The sequence below is a fragment of the Rhinatrema bivittatum genome, chromosome 12 (genome assembly GCF_901001135.1).
Source record: "Rhinatrema bivittatum chromosome 12, aRhiBiv1.1, whole genome shotgun sequence".
NCBI classification, from domain to species: Eukaryota; Metazoa; Chordata; class Amphibia; order Gymnophiona; family Rhinatrematidae; genus Rhinatrema; species Rhinatrema bivittatum.
The window spans coordinates 46,292,009-46,315,575 of NC_042626.1; the positions used below are offsets into that span (position 1 = coordinate 46,292,009).

At 43.9% G+C, this 23,567-nt stretch overlaps 1 protein-coding gene across 2 annotated transcripts in view; it reads right to left on the bottom strand.

Annotated features, from left to right (window-relative positions):
* The window catches only part of SCN4A (sodium voltage-gated channel alpha subunit 4), a 176,224-nt gene that overhangs the window by 60,846 nt on the left and 91,811 nt on the right, over positions 1–23,567 (bottom strand). For both annotated transcript variants that reach the window (XM_029572321.1, XM_029572322.1), the window contains exons 10-14: positions 15,452–15,664; positions 9,724–9,855; positions 7,642–7,759; positions 6,659–6,900; positions 47–220 (exon numbers count right to left, since the gene is read on the bottom strand). In XM_029572321.1, coding sequence (XP_029428181.1) covers positions 47–220; positions 6,659–6,900; positions 7,642–7,759; positions 9,724–9,855; positions 15,452–15,664 — 879 coding nt within the window. The remainder of the gene's footprint in view (positions 1–46; positions 221–6,658; positions 6,901–7,641; positions 7,760–9,723; positions 9,856–15,451; positions 15,665–23,567) is intronic.

Below are 23,567 nucleotides of genomic sequence, written 5' to 3' on the forward strand. Positions count from 1 at the left end.
TGGGGTCAGAAGAACAATGGAGTGGAGAATAGTATGGGAGACTTACTAGACGGAAGGACCTGAGGACGGACAGCCCGGATACATTTGCCAGGCCTAGCTCCACCAGGCTGAGCGAGACGATGATGCTGTCAAAGATGTTCCAGCCAGTCTGGAAGTAGTAGTAAGGGTCCAGAGCAATGATCTTAAAGACCATCTCAGCAGTGAAGATCCCAGTGAAGACCTGGAGAAACAAATAAAGATCTGGTAACAGATAGGTATGGGTTGGGATTGTGGGAGGGTCAGGTGATCTCTCTCCCCCCCCCCCCCCCCCCAGTCACAGTAGGAAGTGACGTCCTGTTTTCATAAAATAAAAAAGCATATTAATAAGATATATATATACATTTTTTAAAAAGCTCTAGCCCAAAGGTAGGCGTTAATTTCTGCCGGTGCCGGGGAAGTGCACAGAAAAGCAGTAAAAACTGCTTTTCTGTGCACCCTCTGACTTAATATCATGGCGATATTAAGTTGGAGGTCCCAAAAGTTAAAAAAAGTAAAAAATTAAAAAAAAATAAATTTTAAAGCAGCCCGCGGCTCGCGGGTTGAAAACCGGACGCTCAATTTTGCCGGCGTCCGGTTTCCAAACCCATGGCTGTCAGCAGGCTCGAGAACCGACGCCGGCAAAATTGAGTGTCGGCTGTCAAACCCGCTGACAGCTGCTGCTCCTGTCGAAAAAGAGGGGCTAGGGACGCGCTAGTGTCCCTAGCCCCTCTTTTTACCGCGGGTCCTAATTTAAATATTTTGGTTTACTTAATTGAGTGCTCAGGACACTGGCCTGGGCGCTCGCCCGCTCTCCCGTGAACTTTTCTGTATCGGCCTGTTAGCTGGATAAAGTGGCTCCGCCCCAGAATGCCTCCACCCCGCCCCTAAGATAGCCGGATAAGTTTTTAGTCAGATAGAAAGTTATCTGACTATCTCAGGGGCAGTGAATGTGGCAGGATTTTTAAATCCTGCCATTTGTCTGGCTAAGTCTGAACTTAGTGCAATGGACTTTCAGCTGCCGTAAAAAGAGGCATCCATGGGGATGAGTTTCGGTGGAGGGACTCAAAAAAAAAACAAACCACTCAGTACATTTGATTTTCAAACCTATGTGCACTATTTTGCACTCCCTCCTCTCCCCACTTCCTGATCGTCCACGTGCATAAATTTACATCGGCGTTTAGTGCACTTGCATTTTAGGCAATTTACCAGGATCGTTTCCCTATGAAAGTTAAAACGTCTGCATATATTGGTAACACTGTGGGCGAATCAAAATTGCCACCTTTTATTATTCATGCATCACTAGCGAGGCTTGAAGTATCAGGGCTGTCACAGCAGGTGTCTTGCTGTGTCACCAGCGGGAGCAGATGAGCAGGGCCCAGCCTGTGGCGGCTTTTGTCATAAACTGAGTCTGCGTCTGCACATTAGTATTTTATTTGAAGTTATAATACCTTTCAGTGTTAACACATTACCTCAGCGTGGGTGAGAAATTGTCTGACAATTAGACTAGATCAAGGGCCCTTATCTAAGCACGGCTGATGTCAGGAAGGCTTGCAAGTATGCAGGAGTACTATAGATTCAGGCAGGAGAGGCACTTGCCTGTTATAGGTAGGGTGACCCTATAGATCCACATCCAGAGGGACAGACTAAACCAGTCCTGGTTCTTCCCCCTTCGCATCTCTGGATGTGCCAATTTGTCTAAGACAAGCAGGTGCAAAAGGGTTAAACCAGAATTATCCTTGGTGACTTGGGCCTTCTGATCATGAGAAACCATACGGAGCACATGCCTACTTTTAAATGACTTTCCTCCCTGGTTTGTGGGTTAGTGTAAAATGAATAAAGGAAATTGCTGTATGTATTCATTTTCCACTTAATCGATATTAAGAATTTAAAACATGAGACAGAAACATACAACATCATAATATCCCCCTTTTACAGAAATAGCAAATAAATAATAGCTTTTATTGCAGAAGTTTGAAAAAACATAAGAGCAATGACAAACCTGTATCAAATATTCTCATGTCGAGGATTCATACTTCACAATTAGCTTCTCCCCACCGCCAGCCCCGTAATTGCATTTGCAACCTCCCTCGCTCTGACTGGCCTGCTCATAACTCCACGACCCTTTTCTGAAACCGCAGGCATTCCTGAACTATTTCTGTGTCACTGAATTTCACCATCACCAGCAGCACATCCAGAGCTCTAGGATTTCTCGTAAAATGCTTTAGAAGCCCCATATATCCACTTCTCCTCCCCAAAACCTCTTGGTTGTTGCACACTTCTTATGTACTCCTCAGCCTTCTCGTTTTTTTCACCTTTTCATCCTCCTTCCATGCTCTGGCTAATTTCTTACAGCTATTTGGATCAATTACATTTTTTTCGGCCTCACTGCTGCTGTCTCTTCGACTAACTTCAAATATACCTTTTTTTTTTTTCCTCCTTTCGACTGCGTATATAAGTCATCTGACTCTTTATCCTTTTCTGAATCTCGCTGTAATCATTATCATTTTCCCTCTCATGACAACGTTACCTGTCTCTCGCAGCGGCCCAAAACTGATCCCTTCTTTGTTACTGTCCAATTAAAACAACCTCGCTTCCTAAACTTAGCGTTTCACCGTGTTTTCAGGGCCAAGGCGCACCTAACATGAATAGAAATGCTGTGCAGTACACCAGGCTGCGGGGAGCTGGCAGTGCGGACATGGAGAGAGCTCACCATGCCTAAAAGAAGAGCTTAGGGAAGCACTGAGGGACCCCCCCCCCACCCCACCCCACCATACTGTCTCTTCCAAATCTTAAAACGCAAAAGTGCAGCTTTCCAGTGGCTTCTGAAACTTAACTGATGTGCCCGGGTCACAGCAGCAGGAGCTGGCGGCTCTCCCACACCACCAGCTTTAAGCTGGTGCAGTTACACATACGGAGATTGCTGTGCTTGTATGCGTGCGTTGCCTTAATAACTTTTTTGTCTGGTTTCATCGCCACGCCAGATTTTCAGAACATGGGTGGCAGGAAGGACATGAGAACTTTGACAAAGGGTGGGATTTTATTTTTTTTCAGATCCGTGCATATGCACGGACTGTGGATATACATGACCCAGAACATAGGCTTGATTAGCTCTGGGGGGAACTTTTTTTGTTATTTTTTTTTTAGAATTTCTATCAGTTTTCAGAAGTGTAAGCAGAATAAGGTGATCTGCTCACATGAAACTCTCTGTAATTTATCATACTCCGGGTCAATGGTCTGCATCTTCTGGAGGAGGGCAAAACTATCTCATTTTTAAACAGATCATTCAGAATCCTCTTCCATTTGATCAGACTGTTTATGTTACAGATTTAATTATGATTAATGCTGTTATAAATACATTTATGATTAATTATAAATATGAATTTTGTGATAATTGTGTGTATATATAAATGTATGATATTCTGTTGCTACTTTAAATTGTTTAAAGTAATGGTCTTTTATTCATCTGCTGCTATTTTAATAAATCGTAAACCACTTTGGGTGAATTTCATATTCAAAAAGGCGCTAATAAGTCCAAATAAATATATAAATGAGCTTTCACGTACTGCCTGTGACATGTATGACTAGCGCTTTCTCCCTACCAGTGCTAGTTTAACATGAAAGTTTGTTGGCTCTGTGACATCATCATAGCTACTGTGATAGCAGCTGACTTTGTGATATCGCTCGCTTGTAATTGGCCAACTGTTGTATCACTTCATTTCAGGACTTAAGGTTCTAAAATTAAACAAGCACATTTACGTAACAGCTCCTAGTAGTTTATTTAAAGCTGAAGTAGGAAAACAGCAATAGCAAACAAATAAATCACTAAGATCCTTCTTGTTTGTTCTTGATTTGATTTAATTTTGAGAGAGATATCAGTGATTAAAATATTTGGAAGCAACTCCAACTTAGACCTTCTCACCATTATTAATTGAAACACAAGAGGGGAGCTATTACACTGGTTGTCATCAGGACCCCCTTCTACCCTCCATGCAAGCATCACACTGAGAAATGGAAACTATGAATACATGAGGGAAAGTTAAAGCATAACATAGTAACAAAGTAATGATGGCAAATAAAGACCTAATAGTCCATCTAGTCTGCTCGCTAATTTGCTAATGGTATTATCTGCCGCTCCGTGCAGGTTACCCCTGAGGCTAGTAACTGCCATTCTTTGCAGCCCTCCCCATGCAGAAATGTCATACCATCCCTTTCTTTAAGCCTTTAGGGATCCGCAGTGTTTACCCCATGCCCTCCTGAATTCATTAACTGATCTCGTCCTCAACACCCCCCTGGGAGGGCACCCCAGGCACCCACCACCCTCCATGCACAGAAATGCCTCTCGATGTATGCTCCGAGTCATCTCTTGAGCCCCACATTGCTACCCCTAGCTCCACCGCCCCCCCCCCCTCCAATGGAAAAGGTCTGAAGTATGTGCACCGCCAATACCTGCCAGGTCTGCATCACATCTCCCTTGCACCTCCTCTCCTCCAGGGGGTACACATCTAGATCCTTCAGCCTCTCTTTATAGGTCATCTGAAACAGACTCCCACACCACCCTGGTCACCCCCCCCCCCCCAGACCACCTCCATCCCACCTCCACCCCCCGAGATATGATCTTCAGAACCGAACACAGCACTCCAGGCGAGGCTCCACCAAGGATCCACTCAAGGACACCACCACCTCCCCCCTCCCGATGGCCACACTCCCCCCAGCGCAGCCCAGCACCTACCTGGCCCTAGCCACTGCCTCATCACACTGCCCCACTGCCCTCTGATCACCAAACACAAGCACTTCAAGTTCCACCACCCCAGTCCTTGTATGACAGTCCCTCGCCCCCATCACACACAGGCCTCCTAGACCACTACAGCCCAGATGCATGACTTGGCACATCCCCAAAACCAAATCACAGATGCAAAACCCTCAACTACTCCTCAAGCTTTCCCAAATCACTCCTCATTCCCGCCCTTCCCTCAGGCATGTCCACTCTCCTGGAGATCCCAGGACCATCCACAACAGACAAACATTTCCCTCCAATCCCTCCACAACATCACCCACAAAGGCACTGAACAAAACTGATTCCCAAGGCACTTCATTTAATACCCTTCTCTCATCAAAGTGGGTACCAGCCACTATTACATGCCGTCTCATTCAACCAGTAAGCAGATCTTCAACAGAGCCCCATGCAGGTGTCACACTAATACAAGAAAAGCAAAATTACAGCACAAACAGCTGAAGAGAAGATTTTCATCAGAGCCCCATGCACCATCGCACTGATACTTGCAAAGCAGGCATATAGCTTAGAAAGCTGAACAGTAGACTTGGTAGAGCAACAACATAATTAAAGGTGTATGTTTGTTTTTTATTCAACATAAGTGTGAAAAATCAAGCAAGAAAACACACTATGACAAACAAGAAGGAAGCCCTAGGAAGAATGCATAAGAGCCAAGAAAGAGGCAAGTTCATATTTTGAAGAATCTTGTTATAATGGCTAATCAAAAGTTGTATTTTATTACTTATGAAGGTTATTTAGTGTGTGTGTGTATATAATATATATTCTAGCTATTTCCATTTATTTCAAGGGGTAAAATACAGCAGCAATATACAAGGGTACCACATTCCCTGCAGCTCTCCCCTTGAGAGTCCCACTACAGCCATACAAGAGGGTATCAAACTCCCTATAGTGATCCCTAGTACTATAGCCATCTGGGAAGGTTCCACAGTCTCTATAGCACTCCCCAGGACTGCAGCATTCAAGACCTCAGTATTTGATTTTTCAGCTCTCTTGACTCCAAACTGGAGACTATAGGCCTGAGTTAATAATCTAGTGGTATGACCGAGTTAGTAATATGACTGCATCGAGCTTCCAAGGAGGCTCTGGGATAACCTACACAGAGTGGCAGTTATGATCCAAACAGCATTGGCGACTGCATCAGGCCTTCATAAAGTCATTGTGGTAACTTGCATGGAGTGTCCATGAGTAAAACCTAAACTTCAATGAGCATGTGATTATTAAAAAATTTGGTACAAAAAAATGGAAGGGGACTTGGATGATGGATTTAGTTTTGGTCTTGTAAGAATCATGGAGGAAGGTCTAAACCGGCCTACCAGTGGGGATGGTAAAGGCCAGTACTTTAGTGGATTCTGGGCATGCTTGGGACTGATGCGATGGGCAGTGGTGGAAAACGTTGAACGTTCCAGTTAGAGAGAGAAGTGTTGGAAAGCTGGTATTGGATTGGATATGTGAATTTGTGTGCTATCTACCTAAAGTGAGAGAAGGCCATTACCTGCTATTAAGTTCACTTAGAGAATAGCCACTGCCATTAGCAATGGTAACATGGAATAGACTTAGTTTTTGGGTACTTGCCAGGTTCTTATGGCCTGGATTGGCCACTGTTGGAAACAGGATGCTGGGCTTGATGGACCCTTGGTCTGACCCAGTATGGTATTTTCTTATGTTCTTATGTTCGTAATCTCAGCAGGACAGAATGGATGGGCCAGTATGATCTTTATGTGCTGTTACTTATTACATTACTATTTCAATTTCTCTACTGAGCTTGTAAGAGATCTTGGCTATTAATTCCCCCTTTCCCCACCATTCTTATTTCCCCCTTGTGCCCAAAGACTCCATGCAGTTTCTCACCAGGTTTCCTACGTTCAGCACTTCACTGAATTCCTCAGTCATGGGGTAGTGCTCCATGGCCATGAAGAGCGTGTTCAGGACAATGCAGATGGTGATTCCCAGGTCAACAAATGGATCCATAACCACAAATCTGACCACCTTCTTAAACTTCACCCACAGGGTGCAGCAGTCCCAGATCAGATACTTGTGGGCAAATTTATACCACCAGGGTGGGCACTTCTGTTGAGCTTCTTCTAATTCAGCTAAAGGCAACAAATCATATTGGTCAAGAGTTAAAGCAGCCTTTTGACTAAAAATTTCCAACAAAGATAGAAATCATAGTCATAGTCCAAGTTGATATTGACATATTCCATAAGTAAATTCTGCTTATGCCAGAATAGGGGAGGTTTGTCTCCATTCTTGTACATGACTTTACCAAGGGCAGTGCCACCCAATACTTGGAAACAGATCTTTTTCCGTGTTTCCAACTTAATGGCAATATAATGTTATGCAAAAAAACCCAAACCTATACTGTAGAATTTGCACTGATGGGGTGAGATTGTTGACCTCTAGTAATTAAAAAATAAGATAAATCAAAAGCACAACCCATATTCAGTTGAAGAATATACAATAATGTTTCTATTATTTTTCAGTGCTGACACAACTGCTGTTTTTTAAGAGATATCTTTATTCTGTTATTTCTCATTTAATATTAATGTGCACAAGTGTCCAACTGAATTTCCATGTTGTGAAATCAAGGTAGGCAGTGACACCTCATCGGTGTGTCATCAGGGCAAATTATCCAAGGACTTTCCGAGTTATATGAGAAATTTATCAGGAATTTGCTGAGTTTGCTGGAGATGTGGGAGCGAAGAGTATGGGAGACTCCAGAGAAATGGAGGGGGGGGGGGGGGGCGTGGAGGGGGAGGAAAAAAAGCCATGGTACAAATATGCTGCAAGCTCAAAGGGTATCTAATATCTATTGCAAAGGAGTGATTCTTTACCTTCCATAGCAGCATCAGATATGACACTGGCTATACTTTTCTTCCGATCTTGATCATTCAACTGATTTGTTGAATATTTATCGATGTCTAACTTTTCTGGTTCACTAACTGGAAATGGCTACAAAAGATTAGAATAATTGGTATAAGAGTCATGCTCTGCTATGGTACATCTCATTATGTCATGTGCTAAACTTCCAGGAGCAGAAGAGAAGCCTATGGTCCTAATGGGTCTATCTCTAACAGCTGCGGACGCAAAATTTGAAGTTGGGTAGTTTTCTAGATTAATTACAACCTGAATTAATTACCTAGAGAGGCAGTGGAATTTCCATCACTGGAGATTTAGAAGGTTTATAGCAAATTAGATAAACATCTACTACAGATTATTTAAGTACAGCAGATCCTGTCTGGAGGCAGCAGATAGATCCCTTCAATCCCGTCTATGGTTCCCTGTCTGGGTCATGGAAAATCTGATGAAAATCTCATGCTTGAAATGAATGATTTAATTGCCATGAGCAAAAATTTCACCCACTATCCACTTATTGCAGCATAGACAGGGCTTCCTTTATTGTAATCTAGAATCACACAACCATGAAAATAAATCGTATACAGATCACAGGACCAGAGAGAGGCATCACATGTAGATAACGCAAGCTAGGAGCAAGATAACGCAATCATGAAAAGCCAAGGAAAGCCAGTCTCAAAAATGGGCAAATGAGTCTGCCTTTGCTCAGATGAACAGGAAAGCATATCTAATGTAAATCAGGTTTAAACTGAGAGGAAATGGGTGACTTCTGGGGCCGGAATTGAGGAACCTGCTAGTCTGCATTCTGCATATGGTATCTAAAAGGGAAAAATACCATCCACTGGTCTTAAGATGTGCATTGCATCTTGCAAGAATGCAATAACTAAGCAACTGGGGATTTGAATGGGTCCAGGCCATGAGGGATGGGCAGAGCCAGTCTTGGTTTTAGCCAACTACATCTTTAGCCTTGTAGCTTCAATTTCTCCTAATGAAAAAACAGAGAGTGAGGTTGAAGGAAATCCATAAATGCAATGGGGGGAAAAACCAGGGCTGGTCAGTCCGGTCTCTCTTGACATGGAGCTGAGAGTCCTGAGATTAGGAACGGACCAATCATCATAAACTTAAGAAATATGTAGCATGTGATTAGCCCGATAGCTCAGTGGCAAATACCGTGCACTGTCATGCCGAAGGCCTGGGTGCAGTTACTGGGCCAGGATGGGGTTGCTGTATAGGCAGCATTCACAGCCTATAGGGGGAGTCTCAACTATGACTCAACAGCAACACCTAGTAGCCAGACTGTGTCCATATTAACCGACTTCAGTTTGTGGCCCCTGCAATGGCTGGGCTACGTAGGGAGGGGCAATAAAAGTAGAGAAGAAAATCCCAGGTGACTGCAAACAAAGGACTCATTTTGTCATAGCCCAACAGAGGCCAGTTTTGATTGAGCTGGAAGCCCCAAAGGGCCAAGAAGAAAACTGCAAGCCCCTGCCCTTCTCACCCCCCCGCCTCCCAAAAAAAAATAAATATGGAGCCAAACAGTTTGACAAACTGATTCAGTTGTAAAAATGTAAGCCTATCACCTCTTCAAGGTCACCAACATTGTGACTGTACAATAAAATAAAATAGTATAAAACAAGGGCCCAGTTTCTGTCCTGACTGCAAACAGACAGGCATTTTTTGTGTGTTTAAAAAATGTGAGTAGTATATCAGTTGAGTGGCTGTCTTTCTGTCTGTCACAGGAGCTGTTCAGATCATGGTTCTGGACACCACAGAAATGTGCTTTAATTAACCCCAGAGGTATATTGATCTTTCTTCATTTTAATTTTTTTTTTTTTTAATTTTTACTGAAAAAAAAAATGTCTTTATAATATGGGATTGGTGGCAATCCTGCATCTTTTACTGGCCATCATTCAGCCCTCCAAAATGGCATCTGTGCCCATGCAAAAGTGGCCAGCTAATAACGGCAGGACATGCTATCTGAAAAAATGCCTGCCCGACCCAGGACAAGAAATCAAACACAGGACGCACACATAGGCAAGCAATAAATGGAAAGCATATACTTTCTCCTGTGAGGGTATGATTCGTCCATTGCAGTCCATGTTGTTTCCCCCAGGGTCGTCTTCCCAGTCAGGGGGCTTCTTCTTGTCACCATCCAGCAGAGAGCCGCTGGTGTTTTGTTTCAACGACTGCAGCTAAATATGAGACAGGGGTCACAGGGTGTTGCAAGCAGATATCAGGTAGAGATTATAGGTGCCTTAAGGAACTCTTTAGCCAGATGTAAAGGGTATCAGTAATAAACTTTGGACAGATGTTATAGCTGCTGTAAACTGAGCAGAAGGCCGCAATCATTGCATGCAAATAACAGCTGCTCCAGGCATATACACAGGTGATATTACAGGTGTTAAAAGTTTTTTTTCTGAGAGCAAGCAGGATGTGCTAGTCCTCAGAGGCAAGTGATATCATCTAACAGAGTTCAGCCAATGAAATTTACTGCAAAGCTTCTAGAAGATTTGGCATACTCCACTAAGCATGTGCATGCCATCCCAAATTATAGACATCATGTGGGGCCCCTGCAGTTCTAGTTTTTGTTGCGGTCTTTATCTCTCACTGAGAACATTTTCTTTTCATATGTTTCATCACGGGGCCTCCTGGTTCACCTTCTCTCATCCTATTTAGGTTCACTAGGTAGATTTTTCTTCTTCAAATTAAAGTCTTTGTTGTCTTTCATCATCCGCCAAATGCATTGGTATCATTGCATCAAGAAGTATCGGTCAGGTTTTTTGCAAAGTCAAGTTGTTTGATTTTATCTCGTTAATTTTTGATGCCGGAGAAAGAGAAGAGGGTCATTAGCTTTAACAAATGCCCTCAGTGCAGATGCATCATGTCTATTATGGATCCCCATGATGGATGTGTATTCTGCCTGGGGAATGACCACAATATTAAGGAGTGTTCCACATGTAGAAAGATGACTCCCGGGGATATCATTCTTGTCAGGAGCACATGGAGAAGATCTCTGGAAAATCTAAGACCAGCAGAATGGCATAGTAGGCATCGACATAGGCATCAAAGGGCCCCGCTGCTCCAGGCAGTGCATCGCATCGAGGGAGTATTGATCTCTCTCAACATACAGCACCTAGAGGCCAGGGAGATGGGCCATCATCTTGTTCCTCCCATCTGATGAAAGCAAAGGACTCAGTTTCATTGGTACTGGCATTGAGGAGTACCAATACCAGGCATCAGGTGAAGGCTAAGAAACATAGGCATTGGTCCACATTGGTGCACATTGCCAGATGCAGGGAGATAATGGTTGTGGTCTTAAATCCTCTGAAGCATCTCCCACAGAGAAGGAAACTCAACCTTACATCCATCTTGGGAAATGCAACAGCTTCCAAGGACCTGGATGCCAACCACTGATCTTCCTCAAATGACCTCGGAAGATGTGACCATACCTTCTGCTTCTCATACAGAGGAGTTGGAAAAGAAAATCCAAATAGTGTTGGTTCACAGTGCTGCAAGTACCAGTATATTAGCATCAATATCATTGCCTGTCTTGCAAACGGAGGTCCAGCTGCTGTTTAAGGCTTTCATAATATATGGCGGAAGGGCCCTGATTCTGGTTCCTGAAGAGGCATTGGCATCGAATCACTGCACATGTCAATTTCTAGTGAAATGAAGCACAGAGGGAACTTTCCCAAAGTGCAGCAGTTCATCAGAGTCTAGATGCCAGCGGACAATTGATATCTTCACTGAGGCCATGTTTTCTAGCTAGATGCAAACCCAGACTGAACTACCATCCTATGATTCTGGGTGACAGAATACTCCTGGAGGTATGACTATGGATCAGGAGGAATCACAATAAGTCACAATAAGAAAGACTCCAATGCAAAATGCTTGACATCCTCCAATTTGTGGACTCTCCAGAGGAAATCATGGCAGGGCCTATTCATGAGATCCTGCAACAAACATAGATGAGAATGTGGGGCCTTTGGTTTGCTCAGGAAAATTTTTATCAGATACATTTCTTAGATCTAAGAGTGATATGGTATGCTCTAAAAACTTTCAGAGATCAATTGGCCAACAAAATTGTCCTCATTCAGACAATCAGGTAGCAAAGTTCTATATGAAAAAGCAGGGAAGGACAGGATTGAACCTTCTGTGTCAGGAAGTTGCCCAGATGTGGGCGTGGGCCATCTTTCAAGTGATGATCCTAAGTGCCTCATGAAAAGAGGGAGAGCGGAAGTTCACAATGTACAAATAAAACAAATGATATAATGAAATTTAAAACACAAAATAAATGAGCTATATAAACTAATAAATATTTAAATTGTATTATAAAGACCACACAGTATACATTATACATAAACTCAGCTAGGACCCTGCATGGCCATGTTTCAGCTTGACAGCTTGCATCAGCATAAACAGCTTGCATTTAGCATAAACAGTAATCCTTTGGAGGTGCCTTGTACAAGTGGTGAGGAGGGAAGAGGAGCAACTCTGCAACTGCAAAATCTGTGGTCCCGTGTCTGGAGAACCAGCCTTGCATCCTAGTGTTTGAGGATTGACTGCCCAGTTCGCCCCCACCCTTGTTCTTTGTAATTTCTGTTAAGTTCAATGTAAACCGATATGTTGTACCCACGAATACCGGTATAAAAAAATTGTAAAATAAATAAATAAAAAATGGAACAAATACTCCATCCAAGGGACAATAGTGCGATATTAATAGTTGTCTTCACGCCTCCAATCTGTATAAATACCATCTTACAAAATACTGACTTCTCCAAAAGAAACGATGCATTAAGGCTTTCCGCAAAGCTTTTTCATAGCTGGTGGTTCCTGTCTAAGGTAGTATTGAACTTCCACTTTAACCGGTCAGTGGTCTTACCAACCTTTTTCCCAGGCCACTTGTCCACAAAGATGGAAAAGCTTTGTACAGTTTGGATTACAAAAGAGCCTTGGTCTTCTATCTGGAGCAGATCGAAGCCCTTAGATATATATATTTTTTAATTTATATACCTATTCCAAATATGAGTACTATAGTTCTTTCCCTGCCCAAGAAGGCTTCCAATATAATTTGCAGCTGAGGCAGTGGAGGGTGAAGTGACTTGCCTGAGGTCACATGGAGTATCTGTGGGAGAAGCAGGGTTTGTTCCCCGACTTCCCTGGTTCTCAGCCCACTACTGCAATCACTAGGCTAATGCTCCAGTCCAGCTCCAGTGTACCCAGCTTTTAGTTTCTTTTGACCCCCAACAAATCTGGAATTGTCATTGCTAAGCTCACCATTTCTGATTGGATAGCAGATTGCATCTCTTTCTGCTATGCCCAGGCAGATCTCACTATGAATGGGCATGTGATGGCTTAGGAGTGTTAGAGCTATGGCGGCATTAATGGCCCATCTGATATCAGCCTCCATGGAAGAGAGTTGCACATGGAGGCTCAGTCCACACACTCACATCCCATTATTGTTTAGATAAAGACTTCCGGTGCAACAATAGATTTGGTCCTGCGGAGTCTATTTGAGGGGACCCCCCTCCCCCCCCCCAACCAGTCAGGATGCAGTGCATACTAATCTATCTCATGCATATTCATTGTGGATATCCAGAAAACCTGACTGGCTGGGGGTCCTCCAGGACAGCTTTGTAATAAATTTTACTGGCCGGTCTCCATCAGATGATGTTACCTACCTGTCAGTCCTTACATTCTGCTGTCCTCAAACACCTGTTACAGGTAAGCAACTTTCACTGTCAGCAGATGTATGTTATGCAGCTGGTGTAGGCATTGCGAATGCAAAGATAATGCATATAAATATTGGACAGATGACCCAGCCTCGCCTCCCAACTTTCTTTCTTGGCTCACACTCAATCTCACTCCATGCCCCACCATCAGCCCTCCTCCCTGTCTTGTCCCCTGCCCTTCCCCAGTCTCCCTTTCTGCATAATGGCCAGCCCCACTTCCATAATCCAGAAGCAATATGGCTGGGCCCGAGTCTCCATTTGTGCACACCCCAACGAAACCTCTGTTTATTTATTTATTTTAAAGCGTGTATATTCCAGCAGTCCACGGATCTTGGTGGATTACAACAAAACACACACAGCTGTAAAATCCCATCACACAAATATAGCAATTTACAATTTAAAAACTATAATCTTAAAACAGCAATTTATCCATTCCCCACTCTCCCACCCCCAGCATTTGCCCTAGGCCATACATCATAACCGTACTGCAATCGTGGCGTACTAACAGTGTCAGCAACTCAGCAAGCCCATCTAGGGGAAGTCCGCAAGAGAGCGATGTCAGTGGCTGGCACACGATTTGTGGAGCACTGTGCCGGGAGAACCTCAGACCTCGGGAAATGTTAAGGCATTCAAACAAAAATATTTAAAACCTGGCCGTTCAAGCAAGCGTTCGATGAATTATAGCCCCCCCCCCCCTAACATCATACCTGGGGACAATGGCTGCACTTAGGGAAGATGGGTGACTTGCATTTCACAGGCTCTGAGTTTGAAATGTCCCAGCTTTTGTAATGCACTCTGAGAAGAGTCATTGACACTGTGCGATTTTTGTGAAATTTTGAATCTTGTTTGATAAGGCGGTACAGAAATGGAATAAATAAAATGTTATGTACTGTGCACTGCTCCCCGCTCTTCCTCCTGCCTTGCATCGTGCCCTACCCCAGCCTTTCTTCCTGCAACCCTTCCCCAGCCCTTGTCACTGCCCCGCTCCTCAGCTTCCCCCCCCCTGTCTTCCCCACTCTGCTCTGTCTTCATGTCTCACACCCTGCCCTTCCCCTAAGCCTTACTTTCTGCTCCCTGCCACCTGCCTCTCTCCTTGCCTCACCCCAGTGCTGTTCTCTGCCCTGCCCCCACCCTCTTCCTTCTCTATCCGGCCAATGCAATACCGTGTGCTGGGGGCGCGGTACACGGCTCAATACGCATCCCTAACCTCGATGCAAAACGGGGGTTAGCGTGGCCAAAATATACGTCCAACCGCGCGCGTAGGTAACAGCGCTCATCACACGTAAATGCACGTGGATGAGGCTATCATCTCTTCTCCCCGATGCAAAAAAAAAAAAAAAAAAGTGTGCCCGATGAACACATTTTTACTCGGCAAAATTAACACCTGCCCCGATATTAAGTCGGAGGAACTAAAAAATTAGAATGTCCCCCCCCCCCGCCCAAAAAAAAAGGGTGCCGGCGGTCAGGTTAGGAAAAGGGACGCGCAAGTAACAAGCGTCCATTTTCCTAACGTGCACAGGTTAGGAAAAGAGACGCTCTAAAATTGAGTGTCCATTTTCCCAACTGGCTGACCAGCCACCTCTCCCAGGTGCCCGCTGCCAAGGAGATGCTAGGGGCGCGCAATTTCCTCTAGCCTCTCCTTTATACCATGGCATCCGATTTAAATATTAAATTGGGCGCCCAGGAGAGGTGGATCAGCGTGCCGTAAGGGAGCAGGCGCTGAGTCATGGGTGCCCATTTAACATGAGCTGAAATTGCATCGGCCTGTATCTCTGGTTGTGAATTCTCTTCCTAAGAAATGAGGAGTCCCTCCCAAATAAATGAAAAGGTTAAAGCATCTCTACAAGGTTATAGTGCAATGTTTAGGACTGCCTAATAATTTGAGAGCAGGAAATACAGTGCACTGAACACTAGCACTGCAATTAAAGCATAGTGACCAGGTCTAGTAGTTTCACAGGGGATGCATCGCTTCATTGCTGTTTTGTGCCCTAAAGGCTGCCAACTTCTCTCACAAGCAACACTGTGTGTGGGTGAGCACTATCCAGAGGTTACAGACCAGTTTCTCCTGCTCCTCTTGGTGTTTCTTCAGCTGGTCAAGAAGCTTCTGAAACTCAGCTTCCTTCTCCAAGGCCTCTTGCCTGGTGGCCTCATTCTGTTCAGCATATGCCATGGCCACCACAGCCAGGATGAGGTTAATAAGGTAGAAGGAGCCCAGAAATATAACAACCACAAAGAACAGCATGTACGTCTTGCCAGCCGCTCGCAGGGTCTGTGAGAAAGGGACAGGAGAGAGAGAGAGAGCTGTGACTATTGATCCAGGAGGCTCAGCTAGTTCTGGCCTTGTTTTGTGCTCTAGATAACTGACATATAGGAATAGGATAATATTGCCTCATGCTGTGTCCCTGTGATCCAGCAAGATTCGATATTACTGAATTAGTAGATGGGAGCTAGATTTGCCATTTGACCAAGGTCAACCCTGAGAAGCTGAGCGAGGACCAGCATATACTATGTCTAGTAAACAGGTTAGGAAGAGGCACATATGATCACAGCCCAAGTGGAGAGCAGGTCTCCTTTACATGGTGCACATCATCGCAGCCCAAGTGGAGAGCAGGTCTCCTTTGCAAGGTGCACATCATCGCAGCCCAAGTGGAGAGCAGGTCTCCTTTACATGGTGCACATCATCGCAGCCCAAGTGGAGAGCAGGTCTCTTTTACATGGTGCACATCATCGCAGCCCAAGTGGAGAGCAGGTCTCCTTTGCAAGGTGCACATAATCGCAGCCTCAGTAAATAGAAGTTCCATTACAAATACAATCTGCATAGCTACCCTCAACTGTAAAAAAAACCCAACCTAGATTATAATTGGCAAGGGGGGAGGTTCCAGCTATAACTGGCTAAGTTCGGGACATAACTGGACAAACCTCAGGTTTTAAATTTGCCTCTGCTCTGCCCACCTCTAATTTATCTCGATAAATATTAGACGGATTAGCTGGAAATGTACAGTGGAAAGTTAAGTTAGCCGGATAACATATCTAGCTAACTCTGATATTCAGGGACAGTAACTTTCAAACTGATGCACGGACTCACATGTGTGCATGTGGTTATTTTATAACTTACGTGTGTATATGTGTGCATGTTACAAAATAGCCTGGCCGCGCACTCGTGCGCCAAATTTTAAGTAGGCACGCGCATGGGTGTGCGAATGCCGCTTCTATCATGTAAATTGGGGGGATTTTAAAAGGGGTGCGTGCCGATGCCATTTCCAGTTTTACTAGTACATCCCCAGTTCACCCAATTAAGAGATAAGCCTTCCAAACTCCTCTGGTTTAATAGCCTGCACCCCCCCCCCCCCCCAGTTATCCCTGGCCCTTAAATCCCCGCCAATCTGCCTATTTATCTTTATTTTATAACTGACATGACATCCATAGCAGAAGGGAAGTTACGCGGCAGGGGGATCAGCATGCGCCGGAGCTCGCACGAAGCAGCCATGCCCCGCCCAGACCGCACCCAGACCCCGCCCCTTTGTGAAAACTTCCGAGATGAGCACGCGCTGTGGTATTTACCGCTGGCTTTTAAAATCCGCTCTGTGTGCGTGAGCCTGACATTTTCCTGCATCCCCTAATAATCAATGCACACCTTGGGCTTTTAAAGTTCGCCTTAGAGTCTGGAAGTGCCGGAGAGCAGTCCTAAAGTTAGCCGGATAACTAGGACTTTACCCGTTTATATTCAGCGAAGCACATAATCGATAGCACTCTGCTGAATATCCATGACAGTTTGTCTTTAGCTGGAATACTGCTAAATATTGACCTAAGTGTTTATTAATTGGATATTTAGGTAGTTATTTTCTAGCTAATTAGAATTTCTTTGAAGGAACTAAAAATCTGTGTTTATTGGGGTCTCCATGATGCAAACACTAGTGCTGGGTTCCTTTTCCGATTGATTCCAATGCACAGCTTGTAAACTTGTAATATCCCCTACAGATCGCTCTCCACCTCCCCTATAGCTTAGTACTCATATCCCCCAGAGCCTGACACCCCCCCCTCCCCCCTCCCCAACAGGCTCAGCACTCACATCTGCCACAATCCTGGTAAGTCACAACTCCCACAGCATTCACATCCCCAATAGTCCCAGCACTCACATCCCTCGCAACAGGGACCCCAAAAGCTCCAGCACAATCCCTCCAGCGGGTTTTTTTTTTTTTGGGGGGGGGCAGGGGGAAAAGAGTGAAGACACCCCTCTCCAAATGTGGCCGAAAGGGAATGAAGAGTGAATCTGCCCCTCTTCCCCATGTGGTCCATGGGGGAGGGGGGGGGGGATTCGGCGCTGCCACTCTGCCTCATTCCCCTTACTGCCCCTGATCAGGGCCAGGGAAAGGAGGAAGCAAGCAACAGTAACCTCAAACCTCTTTCTCCTGACTTATGATTTGATCGGCGAGGGACACTGTAAAGCTCAGTTCCCGGGGTGCGGGGAAAGAGAAACAGGCTCAAAGCGGCCCTGCTTCCTTCCCCCTACCGCCGGCCCTGATCAGTGGCTGCGAGTGGTTATCAGCAGGGGAACGGGGCAGGCTGGTGGCGCCACTCTTTAGCCCTCCCACCCCCACCCCAGGCCACATCGGTGTTTCTCAGTATAAACCCATAGACCCTTTTTTCATGTTGGAGTCTGAAGGGTGGGTTGTCGGGTTCTGGAGCTTTAAACCAAAATTGGGAAGCCTCAGCTGTAGTGGATGCCATTTTTCCAAAGCTTTTTAAAATGCGGTGAATGCAAATGAAGGGTGGAATACCAGAAGCTTATCAGTCTTTCCACAACAAAATGAATGACTTGCTTGTGCAGTGACTCATACAGCATCTATACAGAACTAGCACAATACCACAACCTGTAAACCATGGATGCTCTGTGTGCGCTAAAGTGTTTATAATCACTTGACCTCCCAAGCACATTTTTCTTCATATCCTTTTCATTGCAAAAATCCAAACCAAAAAGCAGTGCCCAACGCACAAAAAAGTGAGATAACATTGATAAAGATACTTAAATCTCAGCTTCTACTGCATTCTGAGATGGAGATAATAAATAGATGAAAACATGCTCCACGGATCATTGGATTTCTTTTTAATGTCATTCCCAACAATATACGTTTACTGGAGTTCTTCTGGGCAAAGAAAGAACTCTGCCAGGTATTCAACTACAGGCTCTCCATTTTTTTTTTTTTGTGCTGGAAAAGCTCAGAAGAAGACAAGAGTGGAGGAGATATGGATGCATTTCTATCAAAAGCTGAACAATGGTGGATTTTTTTCATTTGATTTTGAATAACTCACTGGTTAGGGAAGATAATTTTCAAGCGCTTTATACAATAAACACATCTGTATATGGGCTTGTAAAAATTGCTCGCCTCTGTGTGTGTGAAAGGGGCATTCCCAGGGTTTTGGGGGAGGGTGGAGGAGTGAAAGCATAAAGGGAGAGTTGATTTTCAAATTGCAGCGTGTGCTTGCCCCCCAGTGAACTTGACCTGCACACATAGCAGGTGCAAAGTCGGTGGCTACGTCTGCAACTGCAGTCCCTGCAGGTCTAATTTGCAAAGGAAAAATCTTCACTGGGAGTTTCCCTTTGTAAATGAGCTTGCAGGCCCATGGGCATATAGTACCCACTGGTGTACAAGTTCCCGGGGGATTCTGAAAAGTACCCCTTCAGGAAAGGATTTAAAAAAAAAAATAAATAAATAAAATCATGAGCTGCAGTCTCTTCATTGTGGATTGACTGCCTTCGGTCTTTCGATGAGACGTGTTTTCCTTCCAGCTATATTATGTGGCTCCTGATACTTACTTAACGTCATTATTTTACCCCCATCCTTTCATCATCTGGTGCTCAGAATGGGTTACAGAATGCACAAATAATATAATATAAAGTACTAAAAAAATACATAAAGCTCAAATACACTTCAGCAATGACTACATAATAAAGCAGAAACACAACACATCAATGAAACATGCTTAATGCAATAAAAAATACATAAAGAAATACTTCAAGCTTTTATCATTCTAGATAGAACTCTACAATCCTATACTGAAATTCAAATTATCGCTTCTGCTATAATTTAAAATCTCGTATACAATAACTGTAATCGCAGCAAACTGAAATCCAAGTTTTTGCAGCCTGTCCAATGGTCATAAGATAACCCACAAGACAAATACATTGGCAAAGTTTTCTTCCATAATCCAGGGACTGCACACAACAACATCTGATAATTGTACACCCTTTAATGAGAGAACCTCTGAAAAGCTTATCACTTTACGATCGTAATACTGACCAGGAATATAAACCTTTAATTTCTGCCTTGATTAAGCTGCTCCCATGCCCTGGCAAATTTTTTATGCTAAAGATAATACTTTAACTTGAATTCTTTGTCAGAAATTATAGCTCCACTAACTCTCTTGCAGCCACTATCTGGCTAATCAAGTTAGCTGGCTAAACTTGGCCAAGATAAATCAATGGTGCAGCTATCTTATAGTTAGTCAGATAAGTCTATTCACTATCATGTATATCATGCAAGCTAAATCAGTTTGTGCAAAAAAAAAAAAAAAAGGCTGGATTTGGCATAACTGATGCGGCGGGAAAAAAAGAAAACAGGACTTGACCATTGATGAAATCTGGTGAGTGAAAATGTAACTGTGTATCAAATACCACTCCCGGACTTTGCACCTTATCTTTTGCCAAGATAGGCAAATCCTTGATCATCACTGAATGACCCAAGTCCATACATCTGCTCTTTTGAACCCAAAGAGCCTCAGGTTTAGTAAGGTTCAATATTAGCTTGTGCCTGCATATCCATGCAGTCGCTGCCTGAAGACAAGCATACACCCTATTCGAACCTAGAGGAGTGCATAACTGAATATCATCTGCGAAAATATGGTGCTTGATCCCAGAATCAGAGATTACCTTCATTATGGATTCCAAATATAGATTAAAAAGAGGTAGAGAGACAGTAGATAACCTTGGGGGACGCCACACAGCTAGGCATAATACAGTGACTATGCTTCACCCATTTTCACATAGTGTTTCCTCCCCTCTAAAAAATAAAGTGAACCAGTTCAAAACTTCTCCAGTATCACCCAAATGCTGACAAACATTCTAATAGCACCCTTGAGTCAACTATGTAAAACATTATGCTAAATTCCAGGAGCAACGCTATTAAATCAACCCCTTTCCCCTTCCCCAATTAAGATCCAAACACAAATGATCCACCATTGATACTAAGACAGATTTTGTATTATGAGATCTGAACCCAGATTGGTACATATTCAGGATAGCAAAATCATCTATAAATTCTTCTAGTGCTGAAGACCACCCTATAAAGTAATTTTGCAATAAATGGGAGATTAGTTATTGGGCAGTAATTGTCTTTATTGCCTGACTCCAGACTCATATTTTAAAGAAGGGTTCAACTTAGTAGATGCAAGAGAGCACAAGAGAATCTCTGAAGGAGGGGAAGGGTCTATAAAGCTGAACAGGAGATGTGTCTGGGCAGACTGGATGCGCTGTATGCTCTTTAACCACTGTCATATTCCATAAACTACTCCTATTTTTAATGCATGTAGAATATTCCCTTCTCTCTAGGGGGTATTGTTGCTAATACTGATGGAGCCTACAAATGCCTCTCTATTCGTCCAAAACTATCTTGAGGGACAAGGGTCCTCCGCTAAGATTGTTAGGTGAATAGTTCATAGGGTATGATCTACGTTCTCTAGTGATGCCCCTCTGAAATTACACCATGTATTTGAAACCCAGGTAGGGAAACATGGCACAATTTCAGAATTTTCCGTCTCTAATGGATCCTGTATTTTCATAAACTTATTTCTGCTCTGCCACTACTTGAACAGTTCTTTAAGGTGGTTAATTGTCTCCTACATAGTGGCTGCAAAATATGAATTAAATTTATCTGATAATATAGCCATCCTCTATTCTATAGCATATGTGTTACATTTTTGTCTACATCACTAATAGATCAATGTAAAATCTTTTCAAAATAACATATGCCATTAGTTCGTTAGAGTACCAGGGTGCTAATTATTCTGTAAACACTAGCTGCAGTCATGGTATTCAGCAGTTCTGTAATCCTGTACAGTATAGTATAATAGGGGCTGATGAGTAAAGATGGCCGGCGCCATCTTTAAAGATGGCGCCGGCCATCCAGTGCTCCTACCATGTGACAGGGGCCGGCCAATGGCACGGATACCCTGTCACATGGTAAGGGCAAAGGGGCATCGGCGCCATTTTCTTTTAGCGCAGCTGATGCCTGGGAACGGGAAATCGTCCCCCGAGACCCCTCTGGACCACCAGGTAATGTTAAAAGGTTTTGGGGGGGGGGTTGGGAGGGTGGGAGAGGCTAAGGGGGGGTCGATTTAAAGGGTCAGGTGGGTTTTTTTTTATCAGGCCATTGGAGCCATTTTAATAAGTGGCAGCCATAATGGCGCCGATGGCCCGAGAGCGGGAGATCGCGCCGGGACCCCTCCATTGGACCACCAGGTAATTTAACATTTTGGGAAGGTTCGGGAGGGTGGGGGAAGGTAAGGAATTGGTTTTAAAGGGTCGGGGTGGGTTTAGGGGTTGTTTTGGTGTGCCGGTTTTCCCGCCCTCCCCCAAATAATTCCCGTGCCCTATTTAACGATTTAGGACGATTTATGACGACAAATCGGGGGCATTTGTACTGTATCGTGCACTCTGACGATTTAGGACGATTTTAAAATTATCTGATGATAATTTTAATCGTTCTAAAACGATTCACGTCCCTATTTTTTACAGATGATTATTTCATGGTGATTTCCTTGTCTTGATATCACTTATAACTGTCCCATGAAGCCGCCTTTAAGGCAAAACATGAGTCATGTTGGCATTCTTCACAATGTAAATTTATATTGTTGGGATTTACATATTTATTTATTATTCCACTTATCGATTGCCCCATTCACAAGTGTAAATTCAACATGCATATACTGGTAAAGCATAAAACAAGATCTCTATTAGAATGATATCTAATGATCCATGATAAAGGGTATGGAACAGCTCCCCTATGAGGAAAGACTAAAGAGGTTAGGACTTTTCAGCTTGGAGAAGAGACGGCTGAGGGGGGATATGATAGAGGTGTTTAAAATCATGAGAGGTCTAGAACGGGTAGATGTGAATCAGTTATTTACTCTTTCGGATAGTAGAAAGACTAGGGGGCACTCCATGAAGTTAGCATGGGGCACATTTAAAACTAATCGGAGAAAGTTCTTTTTTACTCAACGCACAATTAAACTCTGGAATTTGTTGCCAGAGGATGTGGTTCGTGCAGTTAGTATAGCTGTGTTTAAAAAAGGATTGGATAAGTTCTTGGAGGAGAAGTCCATTACCTGCTATTAAGTTCACTTAGAGAATAGCCACTGCCATTAGTAATGGTTACATGGAATAGACTTAGTTTTTGGGTAATTGCCAGGTTCTTGTGGCCTGGATTGGCCACTGTTGGAAACAGGATGCTGGGCTTGATGGACCCTTGGTCTGACCCAGTATGGCATTTTCTTATGTTCTTACATAAGATTTGTATTTTGGGCTGCAGTAGATGCTGAGATTTAAGAATCTTTTTCAATTAAACATAGAAATATGGCAGAAAAGGACCAAATTATTCACGCAGTCTTCTCAGCAAGCTTCTGCCAGTATCTGCCGCACTGTGCAGGTTGCCCCCATGCTTATCAGTTTTCCAGACCATAAAAGTCAGGGCCCTCAGATGCTGTTTGAGTCCAATTTCCCTTAACCATTGCTGTAGAAGCAGAGAGCAATGTTGGAAATGCATCAAAAGTATCAGGCTTAGTGACTAAGAGTAGTAAGTGCCGCATCACAAGTTACCCCCCATGTTTATTTGTTCCCCAAACCGTAAGTCGGGGCCCTTGTTGGTTGAAGTCTGAATCCAGTTCCCCTTTTCCCACTGCCATTGAAGCAGAGAGCAATGATGGAGTTGCATTAAGCCTTGATACTGTTATTTCTTAAGGGGAGCAACTGCCACACCAGCAAGTTACCCCCCGTTACCCCCATGCACTCTTTTCTTTATTCCCATCCTCTAGCCTTTAGGGAGCCACAGTGTTTACCCCATGCCCCTTTGAATTCCTTCACTGTTTTCATCTTCACCACCTCTTCCAGAAGGGCAATC